The sequence below is a fragment of the Sphaerodactylus townsendi genome, linkage group LG02 (genome assembly GCF_021028975.2).
Source record: "Sphaerodactylus townsendi isolate TG3544 linkage group LG02, MPM_Stown_v2.3, whole genome shotgun sequence".
Lineage (NCBI taxonomy): Eukaryota > Metazoa > Chordata > Lepidosauria > Squamata > Sphaerodactylidae > Sphaerodactylus > Sphaerodactylus townsendi.
This window is the reverse complement of record NC_059426.1, coordinates 74,952,382-74,973,329: the sequence shown is the minus strand read 5'-3', so window position 1 is coordinate 74,973,329 and position 20,948 is coordinate 74,952,382. Positions and strand designations below refer to the sequence as shown.

Genomic DNA, 20,948 nt, shown 5'->3' with positions numbered 1-20,948 from the left:
CCCCTTATCCACATGCCTGTTTACACCCTCAAAGTTTGTAAGACAGGATTTGCCTCTGCAAAAGCCAGGCTGACTCTTTCTCAGCAGGTCTTGCTTTTCTACATGTTTAATAATTTTATCTTTAATGATAGATTCTACTAATTTACCAGGAACAAATGTCAAACTGACTGGCCTGTAATTTCCTGGGTCCCCCCTAGATCCTTTCTTAAAGATTGGTGTGACATTGGCCATCTTCCAGTCTTCAGGGATGGAGCCTGATTTCAGGTTGCTTACTTATTTGGAAGCCTTTAAATCAGTCAAGAGTAGACTCCTGGATTTAGATTTTCAGAATCAGATGCTTGCTGCTAAAACAATGTGTTCTCCCACCACTATGCTAATCCCATGTGAGCAGGGTGTTATGGTGTTGTATCTCCATGTACTAGTCATCAATCCCAATCAGAGAAGAGCCTTGGCAATTGCAAGATGTAATGTACTGCCTTCGGCTTTATTGGAAAGGAGATATAAGAATGTGGACCATTTCAAACGATTCTGCTCCTGTAAAACAGCCTCTATTGAAACAATTATTCACTCTTTATTTGAGTGTTCCAAATATGATCAGATCAGGCTGAAATACAAGGATTCTATCTTATTGCACTGCCTACATTTACCAGATTGTTAAAAAAAATTCCATATAACAATCCTGAGGTATCATTCTGTGAAACAGTTGCTAATTTTCTTCTTGAAATTATGAATTGTTAATGTTTTTACTCTTTTTACTTTCTTTTCTTTCAACATGATATCCCATCGAATGTTTAACCATGGCTATCATGTTTGACCTAAACGTGGATATCTTGTCACCCCTTAATTTTCTCTTCTCCAGACTAAACGTAAGGCATGGAACCCAAACTTTTACCCATTTTGGTCGCTCTCCTCTGAACCCGTTCCAGTTTGTCAATATCCTTCTTGGATTGCAGTGTCCAGAACTGGACACAATAGGTGAGGTCTGACCAATGCAGAATAGAGTGGTACTATTACATCCCTTGATCTTGACACTATACTCCTATTGATACAGCCCAGCATGGGCTTTCTTGGCTACCGAATCACACCACTGGCTCATATTCAGTTTGTGATCTAAGACTCCCAGATCCTTTTCAAATGTACTGTTGTCAAGCCAGGTGTCACTCATCTTGTATCTGCGTATTTAATTTTTTTTCTGCCTAAGTATAGTATCTTATATTTATCTCTGTTGAAATTCATTTTGTTTGTTTTGGTCCAGCTCTCTAATCTGTCCAGGTCATTTTGAATTCTGACCCTGTCCTCTAGGGTTTAGCTACCCCTCCAAATTTGGTGTCATCTGCAAATTTGATTAGCATGCCCTTTATTTCATCATCCAAGTCATTGATAAAAATATTGAATAGCACTGGGCTTCAGACAGAACCCTACAGAACCCCACTAGTTACTTTGCTCCAGGATGAAGGTAAGTCATAGGTGAGTACCCTTTGGGAGTCAAACAATTACAAATACATCTAACACTAGCATTGTCTAGCCCACATTTCGCTAGGGCAGGGGTAGGGAACCTGCGGCTCTCCAGATGTTCAGGAACTACAATTCCCATCAGCCTCTATCAGCATGGCCAATTGGCCATGCTGATAGGGGCTGATGGGAATTGTAGTTCCTGAACATCTGGAGAGCCGCAGGTTCCCTACCCCTGCGCTAGGGGGACCTTGTCAAAGGCCTTACTGAAGTCAAGGTATGGTACATCCACAGCATTCTCATTTGCTATCAAACTTGTCAGTCTATCAAAAGAAGATATACCCCGTACTTATACTCATGTATAAGTCGACCCGCATATAAATCGAGGCACCTAATTTTACCACAAAAAACTGGGAAAACTTATTGACTCGCGTATAAGTCGAGGGTGGGAAATGTAGCAGCTACTGGTAAATTTCAAAAATAAAACTAGATACCAATAAAATTACATGAATTGAGGCATCAGTAGGTTAAATGTTTTTGAATATTTATTTCAAAGAAAAACAGCAAACTAGCTCTGTAAGTGGAAAAGAGGGTGAACAAGAACAATATGGTATCAACAATAACTTTAAAAGTACAAAAACCATAGCTTTTTTTGTAAGGAAGGGTTTTAAACATTGGATTTTACAATAAAAACTGGAATGAACATGCCTGTTCACTGTGACTCAAAACTACCCTGCTTTTTAAAAGAATAGTTCATTATTTTTAGTGTACATATTTTTAAAATTGCACATGGCAGGTGTCATTTTAGAAGGGACATTCACACAACCTGTCAGGGGAGGAATGTTTACGTTCGCAGTGCCATCATTTCAGAGTATCTTTAGGAGACCCTCCTGATGATACCAACCAGGTTTGGTGAAGTTTGGTTCAGGGGGTCCAAAGTTATGGACCCTCAAAAGGGTAGCCCCGTCTACTATTAGCTTCCATTGGAAACAATGGGGGATGAGAGCACCCACTTTGAGGATCTATAACTTTGAACTCCCTGAACCAAACATCACAAAACCTGGCTGGTATCAGCAAGAGGTTATCCTGATGATACTACCCAAGTTTAGTAAAGTTTGGTTCAAGGGGTCCAAAGTTATGGACCCTCAAAAGGGTAGCCCCATCTACTATTAGCTCCCATTGGAAACAATGGGGGATGGGGCACCCCCTTTGGGGGTCCATAACTTTGGACCCCCTGAACCAAACTTTACCAAACTTGGCAGGTATCATCAAGAGTGTCACCTGATGATACCCTGAAATTGTGGTGCTGCTAGCCTAAAAACTGTGCCTCCTGGAGGCCGACAAAGTAAAAACCCTAAAATATTTTTTTAAAATACAGCTGACTTGTGTACAAGTCGAAGGCGGCTTTTTCAGCACAAAAATGTGCTGAAAAACTCGACTTATACATGAGTATATATGGTAAGATTAGTCTGGCATGACTTGTCTTTGAGAGCCCCATGCAGTGGTGTACTGTTAATGGGGACATGGGTATCCCATGTCCCTGGGCGCACACCAATCTGTCACATGGGGGGAGTGCCGGCCAAGTCCCCATGTCCAGCCTCTCCTGCAGTGCAGTGACCCGGCCGGTGCCTAGCGGCTCCCCCCATACCATGGCACAGCTTGGTGACTGAGATGATTGCTATGGCCGCAGGCTGGCTCTCGCCCTTCAGGGATGCCGTGGAGCCCGGGACCTGGCCGTGGAGCCCGGGACCTGGCCCAGGACTATGGCACCTGCCGACCTATCTCCGTGGTGCCCGTGCTGGCTCCCATGGGGGGATGGGCAGGGAGGGGGGCATGGGGGGCCAGGAAGGGAGGGGGGGCATAAGGAGGTTGTCATGCCCCCAGGCCCAATTTAGCTCTGGCATGCCACTGACCCCATGCTGACTTTTACTGATTGCAGCATCCCCTTCTAAATGTTTACAGGCTCTAGAATCTGCTCTAGAATTTTTCATGGTCAGGCTCTAGAATCTGCTCTAGAATCTTTCATGGTCAAGCTGACTTGGTGGTAATTGCTTAGGTCTTCTTTTTTTCCATTTTTGAAGATGCAGAGAACATTAGTTTTCCTTCAGTCTGCTAAGACTTCACCTGTTCTCCAAGAATCCTTGAAGATTATTGCAAATGGTTCTGAGATAATTTCTGCCAGTTCTTTTAATACCCTGGGATGTAGTTCATCAGGCCCTGAAGATCTGGATTCATTTAAAGTAGCCATGTATTCCTGTACTACCTCTTTATTTATTCTGTGCTGAATTTCTCCTACTGTATCTTTTGTTCCATTTCCCCCCCAGGTGGCACACTGTTTTCCTTTTGGGAGAAGACTGAGGCAAAGAAGGGGTTGAGTAGTTCTGCCTTTTCTCCATCTCCTGTTAGCATTTTGCCATCTTCTCCATGCAGTGACATTCCAATTATGAGGCTCATCCCACCAAGGTTCAGTGATGCATATTATATCATATTTGCTTTGCTGTGTTAAGAGTTTGAGCTCCTCTTGTTTATTTCCCATGCTCTATGCATTAGTATAGAGATATCTAAGATCATAGTTCATTCCCCCTGGCTGTTTATTTAAGGTTCTTTCCTTCTGCTGTTGAGTGCCTCGGCTATTCACTCGGTTCTCTCTATAACCTTCAGACTATTATCTCTAGCACTCAATGAATTCTGCCCGCTTGAATACTGTCCCCCTCCCCCATATAACTCAGTTTAAAGCCGTCCTGATCAGGTTTGTAAGCCCCCTAGCAAAAATGTTCCTACCTACAGTTATGAGGTGCAACCCATTCCTTACAGATCACAGCCCAAGAAACCAAAATGTTCCTGGTGGCACCACCTGCAAAGCCAGTTGTTTACCTCCACTATTCTTCTTTCCCTCCCTGGGACATGTCCTTCAACTGGGAGTAGAAATGAAATGACAACCTGTGCATCCAGATCCTTCAGCTTCTTTTCCAGAGCCACAAAATCCCTTGTGATGTCCCAAAAGTTATGCCTTGCAGTGTCATTTGTTCCCATGTGGATCAAAAGGAAGGGATAAAGGTCAGTGGGCTTGACAAGTCTTGTCATCCTTGTGAAATCATGGGTTTTTGCCGCAGGAAGACAGCACACCTCTCAAGACATCTTGTCAGGCCTGCAAATCACTGTTTCTGTTCCCCTCAGTAGGAAGTCCCCTATCACCACCACTTGTAATCTCTGGGGTTTTGTAGGGGCCATTCCATGGGCTGAACCTTTTGCCATTTGCGCATTCTCCAATTCTGTTGCTCATGTGTTTGTTTATCCTCACTAACCAGGGAGAGAACTTCAAATCAATTCTGTGGTTCAAACTCACAAAATGCTTCCTGGCCCCTCTATTCTGTGTGTCACATTCCTCCAAATGCCCACCTCCTGTGATTGAGAGCTGCCCTCCTCCTCAGAAAATTCCCCATGTGTTCTCCACCCAGTACCATCTGCTCCACTCTGTTCAGGAAGCCCTCATTCTTCTTAATATGCTGAAGAGTAAATATTTGCTGCTCAAGCTGCTGCACCTGAGACATTCTTTGCTGTGTCCTTGCTTCTGACACAGTCAGCACAACAGAAGTTGACTCAAGGACATTGTAATGATGTTTGGTCATAATGGCCAGTGCCAAGGACGACAAGTGTAGCAAAGGCACTGGACTTGTTTCGTAGCCAGGTATAATATGAATTTTAAAAAATGAGAGAGGAAAAACTGCTTCCTAGCATTACTTTTTCTGGGCTTTAAACCTCTCAACCCTCAACTGATCAGAGCCAGGATTTCGGCTGGCACTGTGAATATTACTGGCTTCTTTCTACACATAAGAACTGTAATCTGACAATAGCCATGACTTGGCAACATCTGCACCAGGAGTATAATAAATCTGGCTTATGATGAGGCCACACCAGCTTTGCCAGACATGGCCTCGCTTGATGAATCGTAACGAATCCATACTACATTAGTGTGAAAATATATCTGCCCAGTCTCATCTAGGGCAGTCTGCAAAAACACTGCCCAGATAGAAAGGTGTCCTTCTCCCCAACATGACTCCTATCAACAATACCCATTCCATTTGAAACAGCATGCCCAACAAATGGTCCTCTCAAACCAGAAACAGCTACAGTAAAACATGCCTGCTTTAAATCTATTTAATTCGTGATGCTTTGTAGTTTTATGTTTTTGTGAATTATTAAGAAAATCTGAGTCATCTTACCCCAACTATCATTTCTAATGTTCCTTAGGGAGAAACCACGTCGCATTCATTGGTTTGTCTTTTTAATCAAGATATGTTCCAGTTTTAGCAGGTTCCTATATCTTCCTTTTAACTTTCCCCTTATTTAATTTTTCTCATTATTTCTTTTAGCCATCTAAGGTTTTTTATACTGCTTGAACATAATCATGTAATTAATTGACTTGATATATGAGATAAATTTATATTATTTCTGGCCACTATTTTAGCAGGACATAGTTCATGTAACATGAGAATGTAATGAAGGTTTGGACATATATTTATATCATACTAACAAGACTGCAGCCTCTTTTGAATGCAAAGATCTCCATTGTAGATACTAAACTTGTATCAACCCATGACTTAAAGTTGCCTGAAGTATCAATTGTAAGCACTTTCCTTTTCCTCCAGAACAAGTTATCACATTCTGTGCTGCTCTGCATTTCTGCATACTCACAAGCAACGAACAATACAAGTTCAATTAAGGAATATGAGATATAATTACTGATAAACAGCAGGAACAGCCATTTGTTCACAAATAAGTCTGCTACCAGGTGGTTGCTTCAGCATGAAACTGAAATCTGTAGGTAGGGTAGCTTATTCACAATTTAGGTAAGTTTGTGAGAAGACAACCCAGCTTGTTTACTAGAATTCAGAGCTGGAACACATACTTGAGAGTTCATCTACTTCTACACACAAGTCTTTTGCGCATTGACTGAACACACAGGAAGGGAGAGTGCACAGGTCCCATCCCCACCTACACTTGCAGTGGGGGCCCATGAACACACTTCTTCCTTGTGACTAGGGACACTGTTGTCCAGCCATGAGGAGGAAGCGTAGACACAGACAGAGCCAACATGCTTAGGCACCATGTTCATGAGCTGGCAATCCACAAAGCAGGGGTACAGCGGAGTTGTGTATACAAGGCTAATATATCAGAGAGAAGGCTAGCACTAGATTCTTTGTCTATGACATACTAGCTTTGACAGACAAGCATCTATAATCTGCCTCGCTTGTCCAAAGTAAGACTAAGGCTGCTTTCACATAAAGATTTCCCCTGTTCTGGTGAACTTCCACATGACATCATGCTCCTTCAAGCATGACTTGTGAGGCTACTGGAGCTTTCTCCAGTGAACCAGTCAGTAGGACACACCTTTCACAATGTCCCGCAGATGGCACCACAAGCTGGTATGGATGTCCCATCTCAAACTGTCTGGGAACCCATTGACAGAGGACAGAATCACCACCTAGCTCAGCCTTTGACGTAAGGTGGTTCATACACATTCAAACCCCTCTAATAGTTGAAACATCTAAAAATCCAAGTTTCTTTTTAAAAAACAAAACCAGTATCTCATAGGTCACAGCAAGGTCACAAATATTACCAGTACTCACAAAACAGCAACTCACTCTAACTAGTTGAGTCAGCTGCTTCAAATGCCAGTAGACCAGTTGTCGCTCCTATGGGGGGAGGTTCCAGCGGAAGGGTTTTTTTTAATCTTGTGGCAACCTGCTTTGCCTCTAATAAGTCTAATAAGTGTGAAAAAGGTTCTCTCCAGATAATTGGAGATGATATGGAGGGTCAATACAGTCCGCAGATATATTTCTTTAGGTATTCTGGTATCCAGGAAGTATTTACAGATGGCTGAAATTCAAGAGCTCCTTTCCAGCCTTAGTTCAGGCATAGGAAGAACTGCAGCTTATTACATACTCTTCCCTCTTAAGCACAAAGTTGCCAGTAATGGATGTTAAGAACTGTGGCCTGCCTAGATGAGAATCAAAAATTCTGGCACCTGTAGTTGAGTGTCAGATGCAAGAAGGAGCTTCAGTTAATAGTCTTTTCGTAACAAGATAACAGATGAACTGTCCTTCAGTGATTGTTGAATCTATATCCTTTCAAGATGCTGACAAGTGCCACTCTCTCCTTTCACAATCGCAATAGTATCAGTCAAAATAGAGATTAATGGTTTGCTCCATTTCCTGGCTGCAAGTCTGTAGACTACAACCTGGCACATCTTGGTTGCAATTCCCTAAACAGTACTGTGACACTTGGAATATAGGGCTGGTTCATCAGCTGGTGCAGATGGGTTTCTTCAGTGAACTCAATGGCGCTTAGCTAATTTGCAGGAGCTGGGAATAGCAGAAACTCTGGGAAGGATGTCAGAGCAAGAAAAAGCTATTTCCTCTGCAATGGACAAACTGCAAAGCCACTGTGAGACCCCATCCGTACAGACTGCACCAATATTGTGAAGTAAAAGACATTCTCAACAGCCCCCAGGGAATACTTCTTTCTTTGGAAACAGGTTAAATATCCAAAGACTGACACTTCAAATGTGTCACATGCATCAGGGCTCTGTTACTTTGAAAAAAGCAGTTGCAGAATGCTGACCAGCCTCCTGTGAAACCTGACACATAATGGGACTCTAAACACTTGACAAATCAAGGAACAAACCCATTATGCACCACAGCAAAACCCCGTCTATTTCTGCCATATTGCTGATGGCACTTACTGATCCATAGTTTTTGCTCATTTGTGATGCAGCTCCCAGATCTAAGTGACCGAAATGCACACTTTCCCCAAGGGATCATTCAGTCCTCCCCCCCCCCCACACCCCCTGGCAGCCCCTCCATGGTAATCTGAATATATTCTACTAACAGCCACTTCTCTGCCTCAGTTCTCCAGGGGCTTTCCTATGCTTATCACAGTGACAACCAAAATGCCAGCTGAATAATGTATGAGCTCATTAAACAGGCAGGTGCCTGAGCACAAGTCTCTGTGTATCTGAGGTAAAATAAAATAATAAAATAATATTCTGCTGGAGAATATGCAAAAACTGTCCAGAGATGATGGAACAGGGTGATTTAAATTTTTACTGGCCTCTGATCTGTCTTGGATGCTGGCTAAGAGTGTAGGTTTGTATGAAACCTTCTGCACCATAACTACTAAATCCAGCTGTTATGAGGCTCTGTGTGTGTGTTTAAGAAGGATTCAAAAGATTTACGAGGAAACTATTTGATTTGGTGGGGATATTTATTATCAGGTTTCATAAAACAATAGACATGAGTGCAAGGCAGCAAATCCAGCACTTACGGCATTTCTGGTAGGTGCCGGTCTACCCCTTGCACCTTTTAGGAAGACCTAGTAATACTGAAATCAAAGAGCAAGATCCACTGAGGTTTTTTTTTCTTTGAAAACACCACTGAAATGGGCGAGAATTCTGCAAGAGGACTACAGAGCTCTTGCACAGCTCTTACTTATTTCACTGCGGCTTATACAAGAAGATTTTCTGATGGATGGTTCCCAAAAACAAATGAATGACAGAACTCATTTCTCCTTTGGGTCAACCTGTAACTACACAACTTGTAATGAGTGATTTCTAACCTTTCTTTCTCCAAGCAACTTACCAACTCCAGATTATTTTAAAGTTCTTTTTACTTATCCTGCTTACCTGTTCATTCCATGGAAGAACATGTCTGGTTATGTTTGGCTTTGAATGTCTTCCAGCTCCATCAAATCCATGTCTTCTTGAGAACCACCCATCAACCCCAAGGTCTTCAATCTGTAAGGAGAAGTGGAAATGATAAATGATGGTCTTGGCAGGATGCCAAGAGAACAATACCTATATACAATTTCTATTATTAGCTTCAAAAGGTCTATTATTAGCCTTTGCTATTATCAGTCTTTGCCAGCACAACATGCTCTCCAGTTGACTCCCCACTATGTTTAATTGTTGAAATTCACTGAAGCCATCTCAGCAACGTGTACAGGAGCAGGACTCCCTCCTTGAAAAGGAAAGTGCCTCAGCAAATTAAAATCATCTTACTTAACACATGAAAAAATGGAAGGGTGGTCCATCTGGGGAAAAACAGTCTTTCTTTCAGGTAAATAAAACTAATACTAAAATACTCGTGGAATTAATTAATGAAGACTTCTGCCAGAGCAGGAGTTCAGATTAAAAATACCTTCTGAAATAAAAAGTCTTTAACTGGCCTAAAGAAGTCTGCAGTCAAGGTCAAGGCAGGTCATTCACTGGTTAAAAGGGAAGGCATTCCAAAGGATAGGAATGGTGGTGAAAATGAATGGTTGGTCTCAGATCTATGCTTATCCTATAACTACAAGTTGTACCAACGAATTATTTATCCTATATCTACAAGTTGTGCCAGCTGGAGCATCTGACCAATGGAGACCTTATGTAAATTCAAGACTTGTGAACATAATCTGGAATTCAAGTGGGATCTGGCAATTTTATCTGCAAAGTGCTTAGCATATTTTTCACAGTGAGCTTCTGAGATACCAGCTGTTTGCTCTTGGGGTTTATGAGGCTTGGAACACAGAACAATACTGCTAGATGACACTGTAAGGGTGGGTGGGTTGGTAGTGGGAAAGTATGCTATGTTTGCCATCATCATTGCCACAGAGTTCTGTAAGGTTGGACTTGGTCTAAGTTTTCCTTCACCCTCACTCTTGTAGTCATCCCAGTCGCACAGCAGCAATTAATTTTCTAGAAAATCAAAGTGCTTTATGATAGAGCACCCAGGAGAGAGCATCTAGGAACAACTGTTTTCACTACTTGCAGGGTTTCCTCACTCCATGGCACATTTGGATGGAACCCAGGTACACTGCCCTAAAGAAGTTACAACTGTCTGTACCCTAAAGCTGGCAACATATTTTATTGGGAGAGTGGCTTGGCTATGACCCTAAACTAGTTTTCTTGGAAGTGAGTTCTACTGAAGCCACTATGTTTAATTTCCCTTCCACCCTCCTGATTAAACTGTAAGGCTGTTCTCACTAATGATATTGAGGGTTTAAGAGTGATTTTCTGTAGCTATTTCCATACAGGCTATTTGCCCTATTCCAATAGGGTAAAGAAGATTTTTCTCCTTCTTTCCCACAGCATTGTGGTACATCTGTGCTCCTCCCAGAGTTTCTTTAGTTTTGCTATGATCTGTCCCAAACCTGCTTCTGAAGTTTTCAGAAAGATTGTAGCAAAGTCTAGATGGCTATTGTGTGGGTAGGAAAGTCTGGATTTTTCTGACTGCTAACATAGCAGATATTTCCTGTTACTGTCCCCACAGCAGCTATTATCACTCCAGCCCCCCAATTGGCCAGCTTTTAAAAAACCAAATCAGAAACTGAATATCACAGTATCAACTTAACATTATAGCCATACTCCCAGCTTTAATTTTTTTAAAGTAAGCATCTAGCCTCTTTCATGTAGAGATATGACTTTTCCTTTGTACCTCTCCCAAAAAAGAACTAGAGACTTACTGTGATCTAAAGTATGATTTAAATAGATTGGATTTAAATGAAATCTACCCTGATATTTAAAGCAAAGCAATTTTTTTCAATGGTGTACGAGTTATTCATGGATTACTAAAATTCATTTTTTAAAAATCACATGTATTCTGAAGTTTGCTTAATTAATCCTTTTTGGCTATTTGATTTGATTTCAGAGTTGACTTATTTCCCTTTTTCTTTTGGAACCTATTTTGTAGTGTGGTAGGCAGTCACTGCTGGGAGACTGGTGGATAGAAACTACCAGGAAACCTGCCATGTGAAGGCACCATTACTGTTGTGATGTCCTGGCAAATGCAGCAGCAACAAGAGTCTACACATGCTGTCTCTGTGTGAAAAACACCTGTGTTTCTCCTATGTCAAACAAAATGGCGGCATTTGCTACAGCATACAGTACACATTCCATTTAAAAATAATTTCTTTCATTTTTCATTGTACATTTAACAACACTTACATATAGCTATGCTGCAGACTCAAGTATGCTCATTGTGCTACTTCTGAAAACACCTTTTCTTGGAAGATTTTCCCCATTGTCTGAGGTAGGCTGTCTTCTGCCTAACTAGTTTGAACCACATCCATAATTGCTATTTTTGAGTTTCAAACTTCAAGGAAACATGTAGAGCTACAGCCAAAAATCCCAGGATGATTTTAGGAAAAAAGCAAATGGAACAAACAACTTGGCAGAATTGCTCACTGACAGCAAACAAGAGCTAAGAGCTCTCTGGAGCCAAGGGATAGCAAATGGGTGCATGTTTGGCATCTGTGTTTAGACAACATTATCATTCAAGAAACATTCATGAAATTGTCTGGAGAATGAGTGTGAAAAGTGTGTAAGAGATGAAAAAGACAACATAGGGTGTCCCTGTCTCTCTCAGACCTATTTGCGTCCACTCCTTCACATTGATGTCACTCCTGAAACTCTGAATTGGCTGACAGGAAATGACTCAGTCCCACCCCAATCACACTTTGCCATCCATTCCTCATTATACAGAGACAAATTGCCCAGGTGATTAGGGTACTTGAGGAAGGAAACAAAAAACTTTAGCGTGTGATAAATTACTCCTTGTCAAACTCGTCTGGCAGAATTAATTCCCAGCCAGCTGCAACTAGTGAAGGGGGGTGTTCAGGAGTTCAGCCTCAGCAGGGTACTATTAAACCTCCTCAGCACGATCCTATAGCTTTTAATAGCTTAAGGTAGAATCAAGGACTGTCCATGACCTTTTGGTGCCTAGGGTTGCATCACCTGGATATCTTCTGGAATTACAACTTGTCTCCAGGTACAATAGATTTTTAGAAAATCAACTTCCCCTGGGGAAAAAAAGGCTGTTTTGGAAGGTGACGTCTGTGGCATTATGCACTCCAAGGCAGCAGCAACCACCCCACCTTAAACACTACCTGTCCCAAGCTCTGCCCCCTCGCCCCCAAAATCTCCAGGAATTTCACCTTCCAGAGCTGCCAATTATATTGATACTCTAGGGAGAAAATTACATTGTCCAGGCCCCAAGTGTTTGGACTTCCCCAACCATCCCAGCCACTATACAAACCTCAGGGAGCCAGAGAATCAGGCAGAAAAAAAGGCTAGTTGGTGGCTGCCTGCTGTAAGGCCGGTCAACCACCAGCAGGGGCTCACTGGGGCACTACCCAGGTTGAGAATGTCTGAGAGCCGAGGTGATGGGAGCACCGTGGCTGAGGAGACAGGGAACCCTGGTCACGACACACTGTAGAACTGCACTGTCTGCACTCACCCTGCCTGCACTCCAAAAGGGTGTGCCATAGAGAAACTGCCATCCACTGTACTTGTCCAATCACTGGCAGGAGCAGCATCCAGTCTAAGCAAGCTGAAAAGAAGCAGTCCATGAGCAGGAGCTGCTACCAAGGTGGTGTATAGGATGTTGGAGGGAGGAGTGAATGGCAAAGAGGCAACTGTTGCTTGGCTTTGCAGTTGAGGGTGCTGCTGTCAACTTTTGCATGGTGTCTGTGGAATTCTGAGAAGTATAAAGATATGTGTGAGAGGCAGGAGGCTTAGAGTTGCCACTGATAAAGTCAACACTTCTTCCCAGGACCTTGCAGCACAGTCAGGATGCTGGTCTCATACTGATTTCTGTGGCAGCATCTCAGTTTGTACACTGTTTTAAAAAGGTGGAGCTTGAATTGCATGTGTTCTTGAGTTCTTTTTCATACACAAAGCCTGAGTTCTTTTTCATACACAAAAGCTAAACTATGCATGAAAAGTCAGGTACATGTAAAACTCTGGTTTTAATTTTTCTGGCATCAGCTCTTCTGCTTTCATTTCCTTGATAATAATAAAAAGATGCATTTGATTGTTTTCAACTTGACAAGTTATAACCACCTACATTCCCAAAGACTCTCTATGCTCATTATTCATGCAGGTTACAAAACACAGATGATTTTCCCCAAGGGCTTTATGTAGCGATTGAATAGCATAGAGCACAAAAACGATCCCTGGAGAACCCTGCAAGGCTAGTCAAACATTGATGATAACTGGTCTCCAACACCAACCCTCTCAGGCTGCCTATAAAGAACGATTTAAACCAGTTCAAAACACATACTTAAATTCCTTCTTCTACGTCCAAACCTCTTGACAAGAAGGCATTGCTCACAGTTTCAAAAACTGCCAATAAATTGACAAAGAACAATTATGAGACACAGCCCTCATCTATATTCAGAAAAAGGTCACCTAGTAAGTAAGTCTTGTCTCCATCCCATAACTGATCTGAAGCCAGACTGAAAAGGATCTACAGCACATTGGTCATCCAGGACAACCTGAAGTTGTTCTGCTACTGCTGTGTCATCTTGCCCAAGAAGGGCAAATTAGAGACCAGGCAAAAATTGCTCACTTCATTCTTCTTAACAAAGGTTTTTAAGACATGGGAAAGGTACCTTGTGTCAGTGATTGATATATAATGGACATCAGGGACTCCCTGTTGTGATTCTTACTTACAAGGCATAAAGTCTTGATCACAAGAGCCTTGTCCCCTATTACACTCTGACCATCTGCCAGCCTTCACAGGAGGTAGTTCCTTGGAATCCCCTGAGCAAACTGTTTTCCTTGCTTTGCTACTGAACACATCTTTTAACCAAAGATATCAGAGATTAAATCCAGAAAACATAGAGCCCAATGCTTTTCCACCAGCATCATCAAATGTGAGCAGTCCAGCATCATTTGGGAGGAACCCACGCTGCCTCTTCTCTCTGTGCCAGCATTACAGAGGTCAGCATTGCAGATGGAAGGAGCTGCAGGATGGGCTCCTCCCACATCTTTTCACATCACCTAGAGATGATGCAGGAAAGAGCAATGCTCCTGATGCTCCCAGGCCTCCAAGGTAACTCATGAATCTAAAGAAAGCGGCAGCCCTGCCTCAGCTGCATCCACACAGACCGGGAATAAGTAATGTGATTTTCTGCTCAGAGTAAGCTATGACAAAAAACTGATGGCCAGACTCTGCCATCTGGAAATTTGCCCTCCAAGAACCAAATGCGCTCCAGCGCTTGGTCTTATAAATACAAACTGGAGAGCAGGATGACATTCACAAGCTTGCTGTTCCACCAAATTTGCACTGATTTTGCTCAACCACTGGTTTATTGATTGGTTGGATGAAAATTGATAGCAGCTAGTAAAGGTCATTGGTAATTCGTCCATTCACCATTTCCCGTACCAGTGCACACAGCAGAAGTCTAATTATGTAGAAGCCCTTTGTTAAGATTCACCTTGTGATGTTGCTGCTGTCACTGGTATCATCTGGCTTGTTTCAGCAGCTGGCGCTGCCTCCGGAGATGCACCAAATGCTCTGAGCACATTAGGTCTTTTAGAGTCTCTATACTATGGATTTTTATTTGCCAATATATTCAGAACATGTAGCTGTACTCCTTGTAAGCCAGGATAATATTGATAACCCTAATTCACAAATGAGAAGAAACTTGGACTCAGTCAGGTTCAATAATTTATGCAAAGTCATATAGAGAATGTTTATAGGGGGGAAAATTTCATCGCTGAAATACAAACTAATATGTTTGCCCAACACATTAGCCCTATAGCTGGGTACTTTTTACACCCATTATCTTTAAAGGATAAAGTATTTCTTGCAGAGGTGCACCAGTGAAATGAAGAACTACATGACCCATATTGTAGTGAAATACAACCTTGGGAGAAAGCCAGTAATAGCAACCTGAGGGCAGCTTGCAGCTTAAATTACATACCATGGCATGAATCCATGTGAAAATTTCTATTGATAGAAAGGACTTGAGCTAATACTGCCCATCCTCCTTGTCCCCCTATTCCCGCTGCAGTCCAAAATAACCTGTGTAAAGTTAGGGGACCACCCCCTAAGAAATGCATAAGGGGGCTTGTAGTCAGCACTCTAGAACAAGAGAAGGGAATCCACAAAAATCCCTGTACTAAGGATCCATCCAACCCTATATATCTGTACACCTTTGGGCATCTATGTTTCCCAGTGCTACCTTGAAAGTCTAGATTCCTACACAGGGTTTGAGGAATGTGAATCATGCATTACAGATCTCTGTTATCACACTGATGGTGGTAATTATTATTTATTAGCTTTTGCCATTGTTTTTTGACACTTATCAAGCCTTTCGTACTGAATGTCGTTGTACTGTTTTAATTATATTGTTTTAATTGTTTTAATTTTGGATTGATACTGCTATTGTAATTATTTTAGTGAGTGTATAATTGATTTTATATTGTGACCCGTCCTGAGCCCTGTGGGGCTAGGGTGGGATATAAATCCAATGAATAAAATAAATAAAAATAAATCCTATTACCTATCTTAAAAGACATTAAAGAAATAATATAAGAAGGATTAATTATTGACTTTTTGCATTATTGAAGTGAAGGCATTGCCATTCTGCATTGTTATTGTCATGAGCCAGTCCCTGGACGATGAAGAGTCTGATGTAGAGCCTGAAGGCACCGTGGATCCAGAACTGACTCCTCAAAAAGAAATGCCGGCAACAGAGCCAGCTCTAAGTCCTTCCTGCCAGCCAATGCAGAGCCTGATGCCATGCAGCTAGGAGAGCCATCAGGAGCCTCAGATGAACATAGTAGTGAGCCAGCTGGACGACAGAAACAAGGACAGAGGCTGCAGTTACAGTGTAAAAGGAAAAGCACCCATTTTGCTGTTTGGTATGGTGAAGGCTCTGCAAGCTAGAGACATCTGAAGAGGACTAAGTCTCTACAGGAGCCTGGCCCCATTAGTCTGTCTCTGAACTCTGGCTCTCAGCCAGCCTGCCTCACCTCCTGCCTGTGCTTTGACTCTGGTCTGTCTGACTACACCTTTGCTTGCCACCTGATTTGACTCTGGACTGCCTGACCATGCCTTACCCAACACCTGCCAGTAGCACAGTTATTAATTGATTGTCAAGGCTTCTGGATAGGCTAGAACAGCATTATCTTCTAGATGAATCTGGTCTGACTTCTATTTTAATGTGTGTCTACCCACCTTCTGTGGTGTTGTTAAGTGGACTAATGTTACAAGCAAGTTCAGTAATCAATAACACCATGGCCATTTATGCATGCTGTGTGCTTCGCAGTGGGTTTTTCCTGCAGTGTTTTTTTTGTTTAAACAGCAGATTCTCCTGCTGAGAAGTATCCCCAATCAAGCTGATCTTCCATTTGTCCCAACCCCACTTCCTTGTTCTATCTGTGCAATCTCCAGCTGGGGAGGTTGCCTGCCACCATTTTGGGGGATGCTGTTTTTGGTCTAACATTAATTTGCTAGACAATTTAAGTTTTAGATCAATATCAACGGCCTATTGCTCAAGCAAAAGGCTCTCAGTGTTAATTAAAAAAACCCACAGCCCTTTGGATCCTTCTGAAGTGGTGGCCAGAAGAGCAGGAGGAACTGCTACTGTGGGCGCAGGAAAAACAAGGAGTGAGAAAACCTGAAAAATGCAAAAACACATGTTGATTCCTTTTGCCCTCCCTGTGATTTCAGAAATTGTGGAGATTCTCTGATCTGAGGTAGTTTGGGAGAGGAGGAAACACATGCATATCCAAGAACCCAACCTGAAGGGAATGAACGCTCAATCTGAAGGAGGCTTCAAGCACATAAATGACCTATGTGGTTTTTGGACTGGATTCTTGCAGCAGCTTGGGTTCTTAACTACACCATTTCCCACCCTTGCTTACACACAGTAACTTTGCTGGTCAGCATACGCATAGTTTTTCCTTTTCCAGACCACATTAAACACCTGGAAAAACACAAAACAAAACAAACCTGGCGATCTTGTTGCATTCCTTCCACAGCAGGTCTGATTTGGGGGGTAAAGGTCATAGACAACAGTTGAAATGTATTATGGAAATTTTCTTTTTTTTTTCACCATTATACTTCACCCGGAAATTACTCAGCCTAAATGCTTGAACAGATCATATGTATTATTTTTATTCATGTATTAAAACTTCCTTATGTTTTGAATGCTCCAAGCCTAATCTTTGGATACACACCATGTCTATCTTACTATCTGAACTATGGAAATGAAGAAGGGCAGAACATAATCCTGTCAACTCTGAAACATTATAGTTGGAAACTGGAAGTTGCAATAAATTTCCACACACTAGCTTATAGGAGTGAAGTGGACAGGTGCCATCACTAGGCAAAAATGACAATGCAGATACACTCTCAAAGTTACTGGTGTCAGCAGGAGTTACTCAATTTGTTTTGGCACCCTGGGAAACAAGAGAAAGGGACATCATCACCAGAGTCTTGGAATGGCTATGGGACCACCCTGAAAGTACATGAGGGGCTTGCAAGTCTGTTCCTTCATGATGACCATTCCTTGAAAAGTGTGATCTGGCCACAATGATCCATGCTCTGATTATATTTAAGTTGGATTACTGAAATGAGCTTTACATGAGGCTGCCTTTGAAAAAAAATCCATGGACTTCAGCTGGCCAACCAGGTGATTATGAGGTGCTGGGCTGGATACACAGATTTTATCACTCCAGTACTAAAATATATGCATTTGTTTCTGGACATAATTCAAAATGCCAGTTCTTACCTTTAAAGCTTAGTGCCAGGATAGTTGAAGGACTGCTGCTTCTCATATTTTCCAGCCCACCAGCTAAGATCTTCCTCACAAGCACTGCTTTCTGCCCCCACACATTTAAAGTCATCAGTGGTAACTAGAGACAAGGGCATTTCAGTAGTGATACCTTGCTTATGGAATGCTGTTCCAAGTTCACCTGGGACCTACACGGCTCTCGCTTTTAGGTGCCTGGCCAAAATGTTTCTGTTCATCCACATTTTTTTATTCAGGGGCTGATCTTTTAAACACCATTTTTATAGTGAGTTTTGTGACTGAAAGCTCTTAAATTCTTAGTGATTTGTTTTTAATGCTCTAGCTGAGTTTCTAATGATGAATTTTAATTAGCAATGTTTAATGTCTTTGTTACATTTTATTTTGTAAGCTGCCTTGGGCAGGTTCCTTGGTGAAGAAGCATAAAAATAAATAAATAAAACTGTACGATGTGCAAGTGAATGAGCCCTTGATGGTGCAGCCTTTATTCAGATAGAGTTCATCAACTGAGGCTTTCAGTTCAGTCTCTGTTCCACAGTCCAGTCTGAAGCCAAACTGAAAAGGGCAAATGGGTCAGCCAAGAAAACCTGGAGTTGATCTTCTACTGTCCTGCACTTTGCCCAAGAAAGGACAGATTAGAGGCTGGGTAATAATGGAACCATCATTTTTCTTTGAATGTAGAAAAAGTAAAATACAGTGACCTAAAGAAAAAAAAGGTCTAGTAAATTAAATATAAGATTGCGAAAGACAGTGGAACATGGTCTAGAGTGAAGCATCTTTCAATTGACTAGATGCAGCAAAAAGCTAGCATCTCATAAAACTCTACTATCTAGCCTAACCTTCATGGGGCAAATGTTCCCAAATATTAATTTACTAAAAAAGAATGAAACATTTAGGGAGGAAAAATGCTTTTCTGGGTTACCCTTTCTTTTAAAGGGGATTAAATAATATGATTCTAGGTTTTCTCTCATAATTTAAACTGATTAATCTTCAATTCACTTTTATGTAATATATTTGGGGAATATATTATTTCATTGTGCTGCTTGCAAAGTATGCTTAAATAATTTCTAAGCCTCTTCTGAGATAATAATAAAAAGGAAATAGTAAAAGCTTATTAACAACCCAAATTACAAATTAAGTCTGTGGGGCTTTTGTGGCAGACCCAGTCCCATTTCTCCAAAAGGACATAAAGACAAGCGCTCTCTTCAGACTCTTGTTCTAACATTTTCTAAGGTTAACACATCTCTCTCTTCACAGAATGAAATCTACAGCAGTTATGTTACCTGCCAGTAAATGTAATATGTAAAGCGATTACTGAGGTCAAGCCAAGAGGATGTTTTACAGGTGATGGCAACTCTCATCCTTCCTATATTTAGAACTGTTAAATATATAACAGGGTGATATGTAGGACTGTCTCATTCACACAGAAAAAGGTGCGGGTAAAATAGTTAATGCAAACAAGTCAAGGAGTACCTGGGGCCATTGTATGAATACTGCCACTACCAGATGCAGTGTGGGAAGGAATGAGAACATATCTCTGCACTCAAATATATTGTGACTTTCTGCGTCATTCTGAGGCAGGAGAGAAACATAAGTGAAAACACCAGTGACTGTTGTGTGCACATATTAAGAGGCTGGATGGAAGAAAGGTGCACTATTGTTTACTTCAGAAGGAAACAAATCCTGTTATAAAAGGCTAATATAGTACAGGGATTAGGACTAGGAAGACCCAGGTTCAAATCTCACATGAACCATCAAGCTTGCTGGGTGACCTTGAGCTACTCACTCTCTCTCAACCTAACCAGGTTTTGTCAAAGGCTTTCATGGCCGGAATCACTCTCTCACACACATAAAACCACACTGAAGCCAAGGAACTTCCTGTGACGGTACTTATTCTTATCTTCATATATGTATATATACTCCATTTGCTTTACTACCATCAGATCCTCTGAAGATGCCAGCCACAGATGCAGGAAAAAATGCTACTGGAACACGGCCATATACAGCCACAACACCCCACTAACCAGATTTTTCCCTGGGTTTTTCTGGGGACAAAATGGAGGAGGTAAGGACTACCTGCTACTCTGAGATTCTTAGAGGCAAGGCAGAATAAAAATATAATTAAGAGATAAGCAGTGGCGAAGCTACAAGGGAATGGGGAGTGCGCCATGCACCAGGCGCACGACTGGGGGGAGCAGAAAATCACACCAGGCCCCTCCCCCTTTCCCCCACCCCCCACAACGCCCCCCCTTCCCACACTTACTTTAGTTCCTTTCCTTTCTCTTGAACTTTTTCAGGCTGCAAAAGGCCTGTTTGAAGTAAAAACGGCTTGAGGAACTATAGTTCCCAGGAGACCTTGGGGCTCACAAGGTCTTTTGCAGCCTGAAAAAGGAGGGCATGGGGGCGGAAAATATAGAATGCACACTGGGCACAGTTTGGCCCAGCTATGCCTCTGGAGATAAGCCTTGCCCTTGTCAATATGCTAGTCATAGAAACAGAGTCACATGAGATAATACTGTATTTCACTTGGCATGTATGCATACTTTGAAGTTATTGTACAATTATATAATTTTAATTGTTCTGAAGACTTTAACAAATCAGCTAGCATGAGCACATCTCTGCCCTCTGCTGGTAGGAGGCAGATCTGTTTAGATATTTGCCACTGATTCTAGCACACCGTGTGTGATGTAAGTTACGCAACCATGGGTTATATAATTCCCACATGCTCATCAACATTTCTTCCTTATAGTTGTATTCAGTCCTTCTTCAAAAATGTCATCCCTAAAGTACACAGGTTTCCTTGGCAATGCTTTCTGAGTAAATGATGCATAGAACATTAATATTGCTGTAGGAGCAGATTCCACCTCGACTATGTCTTCATTTGTGAGCAATATGCTCAGGATTTGTATACC

The 20,948-nt window shown here is 41.9% G+C and overlaps 1 protein-coding gene across 1 annotated transcript in view; it reads right to left on the bottom strand.

Annotated features, from left to right (window-relative positions):
* B4GALNT4 (beta-1,4-N-acetyl-galactosaminyltransferase 4) overlaps nucleotides 1-20,948 on the bottom strand; it is a 188,033-nt gene that overhangs the window by 55,520 nt on the left and 111,565 nt on the right. The window contains exon 3 of the mRNA XM_048483594.1: nucleotides 9,137-9,247. Within this exon, the coding sequence (XP_048339551.1) occupies nucleotides 9,137-9,247 (111 nt within the window). The remainder of the gene's footprint in view (nucleotides 1-9,136; nucleotides 9,248-20,948) is intronic.